At 42.2% G+C, this 17,184-nt stretch overlaps 1 protein-coding gene across 2 annotated transcripts in view; it reads left to right on the top strand.

The window, feature by feature from the left end:
• SNED1 (sushi, nidogen and EGF like domains 1) overlaps positions 1-17,184 on the top strand; it is a 347,445-nt gene that overhangs the window by 131,975 nt on the left and 198,286 nt on the right. For both annotated transcript variants that reach the window (XM_075340866.1, XM_075340865.1), the window contains exons 5-8: positions 8,240-8,365; positions 8,494-8,607; positions 9,314-9,427; positions 12,829-12,942. In XM_075340866.1, coding sequence (XP_075196981.1) covers positions 8,240-8,365; positions 8,494-8,607; positions 9,314-9,427; positions 12,829-12,942 — 468 coding nt within the window. The remainder of the gene's footprint in view (positions 1-8,239; positions 8,366-8,493; positions 8,608-9,313; positions 9,428-12,828; positions 12,943-17,184) is intronic.

Below are 17,184 nucleotides of genomic sequence, written 5' to 3'. Positions count from 1 at the left end.
TCTGCAGATGTTTGTGCTGGTTTGCTTTTTGTCTGCTGATACATTACATTCTTGCCCTTCTTGTAATCGTCCAATGTTTATTTTGTGATTCCTCCATAATTTCTCTTTAAAAAAAAACAAAAAACCCTAAGGTGCCTAATCATCAAGATTGGTGTTTGTGCCAAAATTGCAACATTATTAGTCCACTTAGCAGTGTACCACATTTTGGACATTTTTTTGCCAGTAGTCTGTTGTCATTTTTTTTTTATTAATTACCCCAAAAGTCATTGTATTTTTCTTTTATTTTGCACTTTTCAGTTTTGTTTCTTAAATAGCTAGTTGATTACAATTATGGTATTGCATGTTTAATACATCCTCCTTAAAGGGACTTTGCCATCAAGTTTTTGCCACCCAATCTGAGAGCCACATAATGCAGGGGAAAAGATCCTGATTCCAGCGATGTGTCACTTACTGGGCTGCTTAGTGTGGTTTTGATAAAATCACTGCTTAATCAGCAGTAGATTATCATAAATAGATTATCATTAGAGGACTACTTGGCGTGCTGCCAGGTAGTCAGCATATTCATGAGCAATGTACGAGGGTCTGCTGATAAGTCTTTGGCTTTACCCAGAAAGAAACAAGATAGGATGATGAAACTTTACATTTTTTTCCACAAACTCTCCACTGATGTCAACACACTTCTTACATCGGTACTCCAAGTTCTGTAAGCCTAGCAAATAGAGGGATTTCAGTTGTGCCTGAAACCAGGCATCCGTAGCTGCCATAGCATCAGAAATGGTATGAAATTTAGTACCCTTGAGATGTTTCTTCAGGTTTGGAAACAGATGATAGTCGGAGGGAGCTAGATCTGGTGAAAAAGGTGGGTGGTGAACCAGCTGGAAGCCCAGCTCTGTCAGTGTTGCTGTGGTCGCTTGTGTAGTGTGAGCAGAGGTGTTGTCTTGCAGGAACAAGATTCCTTTGGACAGCTTGCCGCAAATTTTGGCCGTCAGAGCTGCCTTCAATTGGTCCAAAAGTTCAATGTAATACCTTGCATTGATGGTGGAACCCTTTTAAAGGTAGTCCACTAGCAGCACACCCTCCTTATCCCAGAACACACATGCTGTCACCTTTGTGGCTGATTTTTGCACCCTGAACTTCTTTGGATGAGGAGAACCACTGTGCCTCCACTCTTTTGACTGCTCCTTGTTTTCAGGATCATACAAATAAATCCAGGTCTCATCCATAGTGACCAGTCGATCCAGGAAGTTCTTATCAGTCCGGAAACGCTGACAAATGGTCCAGGACGTTTTCACTCGCATGCTTCTCTGATCTGTTGTCAAACATTTGAGGACCCACTTTGCAGATCGCTTCCTCGTGTCCAAATGTTCATGGATAATGACACAACACGATCACGGGAAATCCCCATGATGTCTGCTATTGCTTTAGCTGAAATTCGTTGATTCTCCAGTATGAGGGTGTGCACAGCATCGACGATCTCCAAAACAACAACCACTCTCGGTCGTCCAGGACGTTCCTCATCATTGGGGCTGATGTGGCCCATTTTAAATTTGGCAACCCATTTCTTAACTGTGGAATATGAAGGACATTTATCCCCCAATGTCTGCGACATATCACCATGAATATCCTTCCCGGACTTTCCTTGCAGTAACATGAATTTTATCACTCCTCTGCTGTCAGTTGCTGTGAATATCGCATTAGCCTCTGCCATTTTGTATTCCATTTTCGTGCGTAGAACACTGATGCCATAAGCAACAAACACAAAATTTTGAAAACATATATTGGACACATAAGGCTTTCATGTGATGTAACATTCGTTACCATAGAAACAAAAAAAACCCAGGGAAGGTGAGACAGTTGTGAATCTACTCAAAGGGACCCTGACAGCTGATACATGCTGCCAGATCCATGGGCAGCGAGTATTAGGCACTGGTTGTATGATTTCAGCCAACACTGTAACATTTTGAGTGTGTATAAAAGAGAGGTTAGATCCCAAGATCCCAACGTATTGTTACCCCTCTATAAATCACTTCTAAGGCCACATCTAGAATATGGGATCCAGTTTTGGTCTCCACATTTTAAAAAGAACATTCAGTACCTTGAGTCATTTCAAAGGCGGCAACTAGACTACTACAAGGAATGGAAGGCCTCCCATATGATGACAGGTTGGGAAAGTTAGATTTGTTTAGCTTAAAAAAAGACGTCTCAGAGGAGATCTCATTTGTATGTATATATACATGTGTGGTCAATATAAAAGGACTGGCACATGACTTAAGGGCCATTTACATGCTGCGACATCGCTAACGATATATCGTAAGGGTCACGGTGTTTGTGACGCACATCCGACGTCGTTAGCAACGTCGCAGCGTGTAACACGTATGAGCGACCTTAAACAGTCGCAAAAGAGGCAAAAATCGTTGGTATGTGAGACGTTGTTAACTTACCAAAAATCATTGCCTATTCAGTACAGAGGTTGTTTGTCGTACCTGCGGCAGCACACGTCGCTATGTGTGACACCGCAGGAGCGAGCAACAACCTCGTACCTGCGGCCGGGAAGGAGGTGGGCGGGATGTTTGTCTCGCTCATCTCCACCCCTCCGCTTCTATTGGACGGCTGCCGTGTGACATCGATGTGACGCCGCACGTACCGCCCCCTTAGAAAGGAGGCGGCTGGCCGGCCAGAGCGAAGTCGCAGGGAAGGTAAGTCCGTGTGATGGGTGAAAGCGATGTTGTGCGCCACGGGCAGTGATTTGCCCGTGACGCACAACCGACGGGGGTGGGTACGCTCGCTAGCGATATCGATAGCGATATCACAATGTGTAAAGTACCCTTTATTCTTTCCAAAAGACAATAGTTGACCAGGGGGCACTCGCTGCAAGTGGAAGAAAGGTGATTCCGGCAGCTAAATAGGAAAGGGTTCTTTACAGTTAGAGCAGTCAGACTGTGCAATGCCCTACCACAAGAGGTAGTAATGGCAGATACTATAACAGCTTTTATATCAGGGCTGGATGATTTCCTCAGTACACAACATTGTCAGTTATAAATGACTTAATGACAAAATGTAGAACTGGTGGAGGAAGGTTGAACTAGATGGACCTAGGCCTTTTTTCAACCTAAGAAACTATGTTTTCAAAGTTTAAATGTGCCGGGTACCGAGCCGTATAAAAGACTAGTTAAAAATTCAGGTCCCCAGCAGTTTCTCTCCACCCTGATAGGTTTCTCCCTATACATGTATGCAGGGAGAGCACTGTCACTGCAGGGCAGAGGGTGGGGAGAAGCCTCCGGAGACCAGGACATACAAGCGTCTAATCACAGGCTTTTAAACTATATTTTTCTCTGAAATATCTTAGTGTTTTCGAGTTAAACACACAAAACCATCCAACCAGTGCCTGATACCTGCCACCCATGGATCGGGCAGCATGTATCAGCAGTCAGGTTCCCTTTAATTCTGAGGACCAGAGTGGGTCAAAGAGAAATCCCGCCGATCAACCTAGCGATATGTCATCCCTTTAAAAGTAGTGGTTTTATTGGATATCACTCAATTTTCCCATAGACAGGAAGAACTAAATAGACCTTTTAACAATATACGAGAAAAGAAGAATTATAGTTACTCTTGATTTATTTTGGAAAGGAAATTCTGAGGTTGATTTGAGTTAATAAATAAATGGGGATTGCCTGCACTCTCCTGGAAGAAATTCTATAATATGTTAAGCTTTGCTTTATTTCATTTTGACATTTATATTTTAAAAACAACATTCATAATGTGGGTCAGTGTAAGTGATATTCTCCCACATTAAATAAACGCTTCAGGAAGTGCAACTTCTAGGCAGATGAAAATGGCTGACACGGAACGGAGCTATATTCAAACAATTTATTAGCTGCACAGTAGAATAGAGGAAGCCTTATACAGCCCCAGAACAGCAGTGTGACATGCCAGGTTAAAACCTTGCTAATCCTTAAAATGCCAACACATCTGGGCAACACATTACCGCCCATTGAAATGGAAGGTTGTGTTCCATTGTTGGGAGACCTGGAATCCACCAATGGGTAAATATTGACCCCCATCCATGCCAAGGAACCGGCTTCTGTATGAAAATATTTGACTTTGAATTCAATGAAAAACAAATATACGTACAAGAAACAAAGCGCCCTTTCTCTGCCGGCATTGTATAACCCAGAATTAGATCAATCAGAGTTTATAATAAGGTAATGAATTTTGATTTTTACGACTGTTTATAACTGAAAAAGTTATATCTAGCTTGTATGTTAAAATACAAGGGACAATCGGCACGGCAGTGTGGCATTTATCAATCGCCCCCATAGTGATGTAAAACCTCGTAAAAATAGATAAATAGAAATATAATTTATTTAGGTCATAGTGAAGTCAACATATGTTGGCCAATATATAAAGCCACCAATGGATGTGATTAACATCTAAAGGTCAGTTCATATCGTTTTCTCTTTTTACTACATTCATCGTTTGTACAAAGATGAATACTATTAAAGACCCGTGTTGACTTGGGGCCCTGTCGGAGATTTTTCCTAAGGAAATCGGCATAGCTCTGGTTTTTGCAGTGGAGAGTTGCATAGTAGACAACGCTATTTTATATTACGGTATATAGTAAAGCATATACCACATTATTTGCGTATTTTAAAACAATGGAAATCTATGGCCAATGTATTTTTATACAGCAGGATATGCCTCAGCATCCCATGAAGTTCAAGTGATTTCTTTTTCAACGCGTTTCGAAAACCTTTTATCCTTCCGGATATATATCCCGAAGAAGGAGAAAGTGTTCTCCGAAATGCGTTGAAGAATAAATCATTTGAACTTCATCTGGATTTGTCTATTCGACAGCGCGGTGTTTAACCAATTCTCCACTGATACACTTGTCTTTCCACGTGGGACTGCGGCAGTCGTACGTTACATTTGTTTGAGTGGTTGTGACTTTTCACAACCTTACAAGGTGAGCCTTTCCACTGATTATACCTTCTTTTATCTCAAGAAAAGACCCTATAGCGCTCCATTTTGTTGTTCCTTACTGCTAGTTTTTTTTATCAGTTTTCCACCAGAGATTCTACCAAATTATATACTGGCTTGCGAAAGTATTCGGCCCCCTTGAATTTTTCAACCTTTGCCCACATTTCAGGCTTCAAACATAAAGATAAAAATTTTAATATTATGGTGAAGAATCAACAACAAGTGGGGCGCAATTGTGAAGTTGAATGAAATTTATTGCTTATTTTAAACTTTTGTAAAAAATAATAAACTGAAAATTGGGACGTGCAATATTATTCATCCCCTTTACATTCAGTGCAGCAAACTCACTCCAGAAGTTCATTGAGGATCTCTGAATGATCCAATGTTGTCCTAAATGATAGATGATGATAAATATAAGCCACCTGTGTGTAATCAAGTCTCCGTATAAATGCACCTGCTCTGTGATAGTCTGTGTTCTGTTTAAAGCACAGAGAGCATCATGAAGACAAAGGAACACAACAGGCAGGTCCGTGATACTGTTGTAGACAGGTTTAAAGCCGGATTTCGTTGCAAAAAGATTTCCACAACTTTAAACATTCCAAGAATCACTGTGCAAGTGATCATATTAAAATGGAAGACGTATCCTACCACTGCAAATCTACCAAGACCCGGCAGTCCCTCAAAAATTTCATCACAAACAAGGATAAGACTGATCAGAGATGCAGCCAAGAGTCCCATGATCACTCAGGATGAACTGCAGAGATCTACAGCTGAGGTGGGAGAGTCTGTCCACTGCACAAATCTGGCCTTTATGGAAGTGTGGCAAGAAGAAAGCCATTTCTCCAAGATATCCTTAAAAAGTGTCGTTTAAAGTTTGCCACAAACAACCTGAGAGACACACCAAACATGTGGAAGAAGGCACTCTGGTCAGATGAAACCAATATCGAACTTTTTGGGGCACAATGCCAAACGATATGTTTGGCGTAAAAGCATCACAGCTCATCTCCCTGAACACACCATCCCCACTGTCAAACATGGTGGTGGTAGCATCATGGTTTGGGCCTGTTTTTCTTCAGCAGGGACAGGGAAGATGGTTAAAATTGATGGGATTGATGGGAAGATGGATTGAGGACCATTGTTGAAGAAAACCTGTTGGAGTCTGCAAAACACCTGAGACTGGGATGGAGATTTGTCTTTCAACACGACAATGATCCAAAACATAAAGCAAAATCTACTATGGAATGGTTCACAAATAAACGTATCCAGGTGTTAGAATGGCCAAGTCAAAGTCCAGACCTGAATCCAATCAAGAATCTGTGGAAAGAGCTGAAAACTGCTGTTCACAAACGCTCTCCATCCAACCTCACTCAGCTCGAGCTATTTGCAAAGGAAGAATGGGCAAGAATTTCAGTCTCTCGATGTGCAAAACTGATAGAGACACATACCCCAAGCGACTTGCAGCTGTAATCGCAGCAAAAAGGTGGCGCTACAAAGTATTAACTTAAAGGATCCAAATAATATTGCACGCCACAATTTTCATTTATTTTTTAAAAAAGTTTAAAATAAGCAAGAAATTTCGTTCACCTTCACAATTGTGTCCCACTTGTTGTTGATTCTTCATCATAACATTAACATTTTTTATCTTTGTTTGAAACCTAAAATGTGGGAAAAGGTTGAAAAATTCAAGGGGGCCGAATACTTTCGCAAGGCACTGTACCTATGATGGAAAGCCCCTTAAAGTTTTTTGCTCACTGCTGCTTTATAGACCAATTTTTCTTCATACAAAACCAAGGCTAAAAATGAGCAAATACCCTGCAATAAGAAAACAGTAAAAGTACAAGTAAATAACATAGGGTGGTTAGTTGACACTATTTTGATCAAAAAAAGCGAAAAAGCCATTTCAGAATGCCATAGTGTACTTAATCAGGGTGGTCCTATTTCTTGTGATTCATCCCTCTAAGTGACAGCAGGCTCATGGCAGGTCAGGACCACGGCCTGACTGTTTTGCACCTGCCCCGGGAAATTTATGTAGACACGATACACAGCTCAAGTAGAGGGACATGCCTAGTTTTTGTGAATATGGACCAACACTTTGCACTAATACCAACAGGTATGCTGGTCTATTTTGGGGGTTTTGCAATCACTCTCCATGTTAAGAGACTGTGGTCAATTGCTGTAGTGTGTTTCTTATTGCTAAATGTATGGAATTAAAGAGGAGTTTTCACCAAATTTTTCATTTTAAGCTGTACACAATGTAATAATTGCTGCTGAGTGGAAAAAAATAATCCTTATTTTATTTGTTTTTTACATTCGCTTCTCCATTATGGAAATATTAGCAATCAAAGTATTTGGCACCTAATAAGTCAAATTGGGTGTTTTCAGAGTTTTTTCTGGGGATGTATATTTCTTCTTCCTGTATGATTCTGACCAATCCTATGCAGGCAGCAGCTCTCAATGGAAAGAAGAACACCCCCCACCATAGCTTAGAGCAGATTTTCCTTCGTGTGAGATGTAATGATATAGCCCTGATCTCCTGGTCTAACCTCCTGAGTCTGTGTGAGGGAGAGGCAGCACAGCTGAGTTCAGCAAAAATATCTTTAACGTCCACTTAGACTTACAGAAGTTAACTCATTGAGTGACAATTGCTTTGATTGCTAATATCTCCACAACGGAGAGATGGAATAAAAAAAAATAAAAAATAAAAATGAAGCCACTATTACATGATGTGTGTAGTTCATCATGAAGAATTTGGTAAAAGGTCTAATGTTTGCTTTATATTATACAGTGTGTCCACCCATATCCTCTCCACCGCCATTAACTTGAGAATAGCAGCAGCTATAAGCATAAAAGTTAAATGAGCGCCATATGCATGACCAGCATTCAATGTTTTGGGGGGTCATGGGTTTCATATCATAGCATTTCTGTATGCAAGGTGTCGATTCGTATTGAATTGATGATGCCCTACAACTTTGTAATTCACTTTTTTTCTCTATCTCGTTCCATTTTCGAGATGAAAATGGTGGTGCTATAGGTGATTTCAATGCGTAGCGCATGGTTACTTTACTATACCTAGACACCACTTCTATGCCTATAGCTGCCACCGTTCTCAAGTTAATGGCGGTGGACAGGATATGGGTGGACACACTGTATAACGGTGGAGACATATTGGTCTGCACATGAGCTGTAGACACAAATGGAATACTTGTAAATATGTCTTGGCTAATTATTTCTTAATTTATAATGCTTTTGATGTATTTTTTAGCCTCCGTTTGCTGGACTTTGCGCCCCTGTCGCAATGGGGGCAGATGCATTGATGACTGTGTCACTGGGAACCCTTCATACACATGTTCCTGTCTTAGCGGCTTCACCGGAAAACATTGCCAGATTGGTAATAAATGTCACTTTATCGATTCTTTGATAATGTTTTGTTATTTTTTATAACATTAGTATATAAACTACATAAAAGACCCTAAATATCTTACACCATTTTATCGGTATGTCTAACCTGTCTTGCAGATATGGGAAGATGTTTCTCTCAGCCATGTCAGAATGGTGGCACCTGTGTGGAAAAACCCAGATCATTCTCTTGTATATGTTCCACAGACTTTACTGGACCATTGTGCGAGACTGGTAATTCAGAACTGGTTCTTTAGTGAATGACATGTTCCATGCTGTATCTTAGAGCTGTTATCTTTCTACATATCCTTTCTATGTTTTACCAATTGTAAGGGTTCGCTCACAGCTTTTTACACATATATATATATATATATATATATATATATATATATATATATATATATATATATATTTATTTAAAAAAAATCAGTCCAAATTCTCATGCAGAAACGTTGGACGAATGAAATCCATTTGGTTTTCCGTATGTCATGCGAGGGAGCAATTTTTTTTTTTTCTCGCCCAGCTTTCGTTTGCAATGCTTTTTTTTTTCTCAGCAACTATTCTTCTACAGTCATTTACAGGACCATTTACAGTGTTCTATGGAATGGTAATATATCCATCAAAAACAGACTCTATACAAATGGTTGATGTGCCATCCATTTTTTTTCTCGCATATCTAGACTTGCATTTTTCAGTCCCATCCGACACACGTGGCCGTGATTTCTTTTCCTCAGGCTGATTACAGCTCCGGAAAAACTCGCAGATCAGCACTGCCTCATTGAATAACATTGGTGCGAGCGCAATCCGTTTTTTTTTTTCTCGCATTGCACTTGTCCTTTTTATACGCCAGTGGAAGCGAACCATAATAGTGCTTTCCATATACTTCTGACATTAAAGGGATTTATGGCAGTTTAGTTCCTGTCTGTTGTTTTTATCCTAGAGGTATCGCCCTGCACTGACAAAGATTGCTGGAATGGAGGAGTCTGCCATGTTTACAACAGGATTGCAGTGTGCCAATGTCACCCAAGATATACAGGCGAGCAGTGTGAGACTGGTAAGGAAACTGAAGATGTCAGTGTGAATTTATAGGTTAATGTTCACATAAAACAATGATAGGCAACAGCTTGGGGGTTCCATGTTGGGGGTAATTGCGTCTTCACTCTGGCATGATGCAGTTTTTATATTTTGCCATACTGGCTATATTTTGTTATAATTTAATACAATTTTTTAAACTAAACAAGATGGAAAATCCTGCTAATATAATATTTATTCTATATAGAAAAAAAAATGTTCTAGACTACAGGAATACAAAATCTAAGATCAACAGAAAAGTCCGTCTGAAAAAAAAAGCCAAAATGATGATCAGAGAATATCTTGCGCTCCTCAATCAGAAGAGATTGTCAAAGTGGCCGTATACATTAGCTGTGAATAGAAAACGCATGTAATCCGCACAAAAGTTTATCAATAAAGTTTTTTCAAAGCCAAATACCAGGAATTGCCAAAAAACAAAGCAACTTTCTTTAAAACATGAGATAACAACAAGAGAGAAAAAAACACAGGGTCTAAAACACAATAAAAATACATATAAAAAACACCAGTAACCTAATTTACATAATAGGATCAGAAGTTATGCAGAAATTCAGCAACATATAAAACTCACCAAATACTCATCGTGGGAACGTAGCCTAATTTATCAAACTAGTGTAGAAATACTACAGAAAATCTGCAACATAGCAAACTGAGTTTTTGAAGTGAAAACTGGATATATGCACACAACGTCTGCAACACAACTGCAGAGAATGCACAGCAATGTAAAAACGAAATTGCAGTGCACATGTTGAGTATTTTCTTACTACTTTTAATTGTTTCAAGGTTTGGAAACCCTGGAGTGATTTAAAGGAAATGAAGAGTTCATTCTCCAGGCAACCTCCACTCGCAAGCCGCCTGCTCTATTAATGAAGATATAGGGAAAAAATTCCGTCAGCGGAGCCACCACTAGAACGGAAAAAAGGTTGTCGGAATCACTTTAGGAGAAAGGATGAGGGCTTTTTATTGAAGAGCTTTCCCCTGGGAAAACTTGGCGGCTGTGCCGACTCCTAAAAGATGATTTGTGCATATTCTAGTTAGTGGAAACTCTAATTTTTCGTAGAATCTTGAGTTTTTCGGGAGGATTTGCAGAGTTTCTCCTCCAGAAAGTCCTCCAAAAACTCATTATGAATACCCTAAGGCCTCATTCACGTGTCCTTGAAAAACATTTGTGTTTTGCATGGCCATGTTGAAGGTGCATATGGCCCATCCATATGCCGTGATTTTGGCACGTGTTCTGTCCCTGTGCTATCCATGTGACATCCAGATAGCACGTGAACAGCATGAACTTCTATACATACATGTCCATGGTGCTGCTGTCTCCGACGCTGCTGCTGCTTCCAGGTCCGCGGTGCAGTGAATATGCAATGGGCGTAATGAACGAGACCCAGAAGCAAGTGCCAGCAGCGCCAAAGACAGCAGCGCTGGAGACAGGTTAGTATAGAAAATAATTTTATTTCAAATACACGTGTTTTCTCCACACGTGTCACACTGATGTCACTGTGTGACATCAGTGCTGCTGGAGAAAAACGGACTTGTCTCCATGCAGAACACACGGACACGGGTGTGTGCACCACATGGACACATGGTCCTTGTGAAAACAATGATGTGTGCGCAGACCCATTGATTTTAGTGGGTCTGTGTATGTTCATCTCTCTGGTATGTATGAAAACGGACGTCATACATACCGGAATCACTGACGTGTGAAGGGGCCTAAAAGAAAATCTACATAACACAAAATAATGGCATATATGACTTGTGAATATGTCATCACTTTATGTTCAGTGGGGTCCGACCTCTGAGTGGCCTAATTAAAAGGAAGCCCAGTCAGGGCTCATTCAGATGTCGAGAAGAATGATTTTCATCAGTGCTTTAGATCAGGTTTTTATCAGAATTTGGTCAGTGTAAGTTTTAGCCACCAATGTTTTCACTGGTTGTTTTTGTTCTTTGTATTACATGTTTTCTCAAACTTCTCTTATTAAACATGAAACTGATTTCTTACACCCATAGACTTGCTTTGGCGAATTTATTCCATGACTCAGATCAAAATCAGACATTTCTCCATGTTTTGGTTCAGGCCACTCGGTCTACAAACAAACAGAAACGTGAACGGCCATGTAAACTAAAATGGGTAGAAGTAATATCTGTGATAAACACGGGTAGAACTCATATGTGATAAACAAACGTCTGAAGAGCCTTAAAGGGAACCGGTCAGGTCGCATATGTGTTCTAACCTACAAGCAGTGTGATGTGTGGCTTAGAAACCCATTCCTACCCATACCTGTGTTGTAATATTGTGTAATATGAATGTATAAAAAAAGTTTAATTACTTACATGTTCCCTATGTAAATGATCAGAGGTTCTAGTCTCCTGGGCGTTTGCATGGTTTCCGTGGTATCACGCACCTGTGGACGTGATACCATGGATTTACATGAGTGACGTCACTGTTGCTCCTTGAGATCACGCACGTGCGTGCTTACCATTCCCGCAGCCTTGTTATCCGGGTGCTCGCTTGTCGGCTTCAGACGTGCACTGTGCATGGTCAGAACCGCAGGAGTCTTCTGAGCATGCGCAGAGCGCGTCTGAAGCCGACAAGCAAGCACCTGGATAACAAGGCTGCGGGAATGGTAAGCGCACACGCGTGGGATCTCAAGAAGCTGATGGTGACGTCGCTCATGTAAATACTTGGTATCACGGGAGTTATACCACAGAAAGCATGGAAACGCCCACAGGGCAATGCGACGCCCAGGGAACTATAGCCTCTAATCATTTACATAGGGAATATGTAAGTAATGAAACGTATTTTTATACATTCATATTACACAATGTTACAACACAAGGATGGGTAAGAAGGGGTTTCTAGGCCACACATCACCCTGCTTCTAGGTCAGAACGCATATGGGACCTGACAGGTTCCTTTAATGCTGTGTGCACATGCAAAACTGTTGCAAAAAAATGACGATAGTGCACAGCAACTGAAAAATTACTTTTGTTACTTCTTTTAACCACTTCAGGGAAAACTGTGAAGCAGAAACTGAAACAGTTAAAAGACGTAGCACATTCTCCATGCTGCGTCTGCTAGAAAACTGCTCAATAGTTATAGTTTGAGGTATAGAAAAAAAAAACCATCTGTGGTAGAACTGCTCTAAAAATGACCAAGGGACTGCCAATGAAGACGCTTCTGACAGTGTTTTTCTGAAGCGTCTTTGCCTATGAATGCTCACCCGATCCTCCGGTGGAAATTAGACGTCGAGTGCACAAAGTTGTCTATCATGTTCTGGCACAATCAATATTTTTGCAAACACCAATATCTTTGTAAGAAAAAAACAATCTCATTCATAAACTCCTTTGCTTATGATTTTTTTTCAGAGATAAGACCCTGCTCTTCTTCTCCTTGTCTAAATGGAGGAATCTGTGAAGATTTTGGGGCAACATACCGCTGTCGATGCAGCTCAGGATTCACAGGAGCAAATTGTGAAAGAGGTAAGCCTGCAGTACTTGGCGTATATGGACAAGTATTTGCCTGTGGCCAATCCAACATGTATTTACCACCAGAGGATCTGCAACAAAAACTGAAAGTTAAGGCTACGTGTGCGCAAGTTTCAGATTTGGTGCAAAAATTTTCTCCATGACACCGACACCTTCTCGCAGAAAAATGCCCCCAAAACCACATGCATTTTTTTCTTAATGAAGTCAATGGGAGAAGGGCTAAAAAAGTACAGGAAAAAACGCACCAACAATTGACAAGCTGCAGATTATTTTCTGCACTAAATTTGCAAGGAAAAAAATAAGCAATATGCGCACAGCACTTCAGGGTTCTCTTTGGCTTTGCTGTCATAGCTGGCATAAACATAGACTTGCAGATTTGGGGCACAATATGCATAATAAGCCTAATACTTGGATATCTGGTGCGGATGTTCATTGACTGAGAATTGTAGATCTACATTTGCATTGAGGCTAATGTGCACATTATTCTTTTGAATAATGTTATCCTATAAAAGTGAATGGATAAAAACTAGACAAAACATGTTTATTTAACCCTTTAGATATCATAGTTGATAGAGACTGTGGCATCTGTTGTTAGACAAAAAGAGGGGACCCCATTGTAATTCCATTAGTTTCCTTGCATTGCCTATTGCTGCAATTATGGTAGCTAATCTGTCTTAGGCCATGTGCGCACGTTGTGTTTTTTTCTGCATTTTGGCTGCGTTTACAACTGCACTGTGTCATTGACAAAATGCATGTGTTCTGATTCCCCAGCAAAGTCTACAAGAATCATGCAACATCTGTGCGCACGATGCTTTTTGAAATGCAGCGTTTTGATTGTCAAAAATTTGTCAAAATCTCTGTGTTTGAAGAAGCAACATGTCAATTCTTGTTTTTGCCATTTTGTCTGCGTTCTACACCCATTGAAATCAATGAGTTGTAGAAAAACACTGCCAAAATGTGAAGCAGTATGCTTGCATTTGCATTATTGTTGCGATCCGCGTGTTTTTTTAACATAACAAAGGCGGTCTTTCGTCTTTCTCTCTCGGTCGGTCTCTCTCTCTATGTCTCTATCTCTCTCTCTATGTCTCTATCTCTCTCTCTGTCCATGTTGGTCTCTCCCTCCCACCCCCTCTCTCATACTCACCGATCCACGATCACCGGCGCGGCGCTGCACGGCATTCACACTGTGGCGGCTTCTGCTCTTTTGAAAATGCCGGCCGCTCATTAATCCATCTCGTATTCCCTGCTTCCCCCCGCCCACCGGCGCCTATGATTGGTTGCAGTCAGACACGCCCACACGCTGAGTGACAGCTGTCTCACTGCAACCAATCACAGCCGCCGGTGGGCATGTCTATATCGAGCACTAAAAAAAAAAAATAATTGAAAAAAAACCGATGTGTGGTCCCCCCAATTTGAATACCAGCCAGGGTAAAGCCAGATGGCTGAAGGCTGGTATTCTCAGGATGGGGAGCTCCACGTTATTGGGGAGCCCCCCAGCCTAACAATATTAGCCAGTAGCCGCCCGGAATTGCCGCATCCATTAGATGCGATAGTCCCGGGACTTTACCCAGCTCATTCCAAATTGCCCTGGTGCGGTGGCAAACGGGGTAATAAGGAGTTAATGGCAGCAGCCCATAGCTGCCACTAAGTCCTCGGTTAATCATGGCAGGCGTCTCCCCGAGATACCTTCCATGATGATCTGTAAGTTAAAGAAAATAAATACACACATCCAAAAAATCCTTTATTTTGAATGAAAGACAAAAAAACACTGTCTTTCCCCACTTTATTAACCCCTCAAAAACAACTCCAGGTCCGACGTAATCCACGCAAGGTCCCACGACGCTTTCAGCTCTGCTACATCGGAATCTGACAGGAGCGGCAGTTGAACACGACCGCTCCTGTGAGCTCCATGCAGCAACTGAAGTGAGTAGCGCGATCAGCTGTGCTGTCACTGTGGTTACTCGCGGCCACCGCTCTCAGGTGGAGGACTGCAGCTGTGGCCGCGAGTAACCTGAGTGAAAGCACAGCTGATCGCGCGGCTCACTGAAGTCACTCAGGGGATTTGCGATCACAGGTGAGTCCTTCACGTGTGACTGCAAATCAAGCCACGGCACACGCACAGAGCCGCGCGATCACAATGAAGTCGGGTGAAGTTCATTCTGATCGCGCGGCACTGGCTTGCGGCCAGACATGCTCTTTTTGACAGTGCGGTCCCACTCGGCTCTGCTGCAAGTCTATGGGGATGCTGCAGAGCCGAGTGGGACCACACTGTGAAAAATGTGCGTTCTGGATGCTTTTCCCACTCTTTCTATGGCAGAGAGAGCATCCAGAACGCATGAATTCTCCAGGAATGTGCGCACGTTGTGTTCTGCCGAATGCGTCTCAGAACGCAGCTTTTTCGGCTGCGTTCTGAGACGCGCAGGCAGTGACTTACACGCTGCGGAATAGAATGCAATATGCGCACATGGCCTTATTAGTGCTCTTCGGTCTGACATCTTTGTACTCTCATTATGTCCTTTCATAGGATAATGCTGCCAAAAGAATACACTGCATTAGGGCTCATTCAGCCATCTGCATGGCCCGTATATGTGGTATCCATTTTTTTTTTTCTCTCAGATACCAGACATTTCCATTATAACCTATTGTATTCACATGTCCATGGTTTTACATGGGTCGGGTGTCCATGTAAAACACAAGGAAACATGTCTGGAGGGTTTTCAGCAGCACGGATTACCAGGGCCAATACAATTCTATGGGTCCGTGTAAAACACGTACAGCACACGGATGTCATCAGTGTACAGTCTGTGTGCTGTCTGTATATCACATTGCAAAGTATAGGGTAATTTGTTTAGTTAACCCCTTCACCACCCACTCTATTTTTACTACTTTACCTTCCTGACCAGGCCACTGTTTTTAATTCTGACCAGTGTCATTTAATGAGGTAATTACTCTGAAACGCTTCAACGAATCTCAGTGATGCTGAGGTTGTTATTTCATGACATATTGTACTTCATGATAGCGGTAAATTTTGGTTTATATCATTTGCGTTTATTTATGAAAATTTAGAAAATTTGACATGAGAACATTTCGCAATTTTAAACATTGAATTTTTTTAGGCCCTTAAACCATATAGTTATATCACAAATCATTACTAAATAACATTTCCCACATGTCTACTTTAAATCAGGATAATTTTTTTTGTTAGAAGGGTATAAGGAAAAAAAAAACAACATACCGTATTTTTCGGACCATAGGACGCACTTTTTTCCCCCCAAATGTTGGGGGAAAGTGGGGGGTGCGTCTTATGGTCTGAATGTGGCTGCGGGGAATGAGGGTGCTGCGGTGGAGCGGGTCATCGGGGGCACGAGCAGGCTGTAGCAGCCTGCCGTGACCACATGGACCCGATCATTTAATATGCACGCCCATCCCCCGCCCATCATCTCTCAGCGCTGAAGCAGGCACTGACAGGTGGGCGGGATGATGGGCGGAGGATAAACAGCCAGCCCGCATGATCACCCCTGGCAACTACGGCCTGAAGTGATCATGTGCTGCTGTATTCACTGCTCCCCGTGCATCATCATCAGCGCGGGGAGCAGTGAATCAGTGTACAGTACTCACCGTTCCCCTGCAACATCGCTCGTCCTCCCATCTGTGTCAGCGGCAGCGCCGCTGAATGGAGCCGTCCCCGTTACCCTGCTGCATCGCGATCATCTCCTGTGTCTGTGCCAGCGGCTGGGTGGAGACTAGCGGCGCGAACAGCGATGACGTCATCGCTGTGCGCACGTGTCCACACGCAGCCGCCGGCACAGACACAGGAGATGATCGCGATGCAGCAGTGTAACGGGGACGGCTCCACTCAGCGGCGCTGCCGCTGACACAGACGGGAGGACGAGCGATGCTGCAGGGAGTGAGGTAAGGTGAGGTGAGTATGAATGTTTATTTTTTTTATGTGCCACAGGATGTGGCCATACACCAGGATGGGGGTATATTATGAGCAGGATGGGGTCATATGAGCAGGATGGGGTCATATGAGCAGGATGGGGTCATATGAGCTGGATGGCGTCAGATCAGCAGGATAGGGGTCATATGAGCAGGATGGGGTCATATGAGCAGGATGGGGTCATATGAGCAGCATGGGAGTATATGAGCAGGTTGGGGTATATTATGAGCTGGATGGGGGTATATTATGAGCAGGATGGGGGTATATTATGAGCAGGATGGGGGTATATGAGCAGG

Source organism: Anomaloglossus baeobatrachus, chromosome 3, assembly GCF_048569485.1.
Source record: "Anomaloglossus baeobatrachus isolate aAnoBae1 chromosome 3, aAnoBae1.hap1, whole genome shotgun sequence".
Taxonomy (NCBI): Eukaryota; Metazoa; Chordata; class Amphibia; order Anura; family Aromobatidae; genus Anomaloglossus; species Anomaloglossus baeobatrachus.
This window is presented reverse-complemented; position numbering and strand designations above follow the sequence as displayed.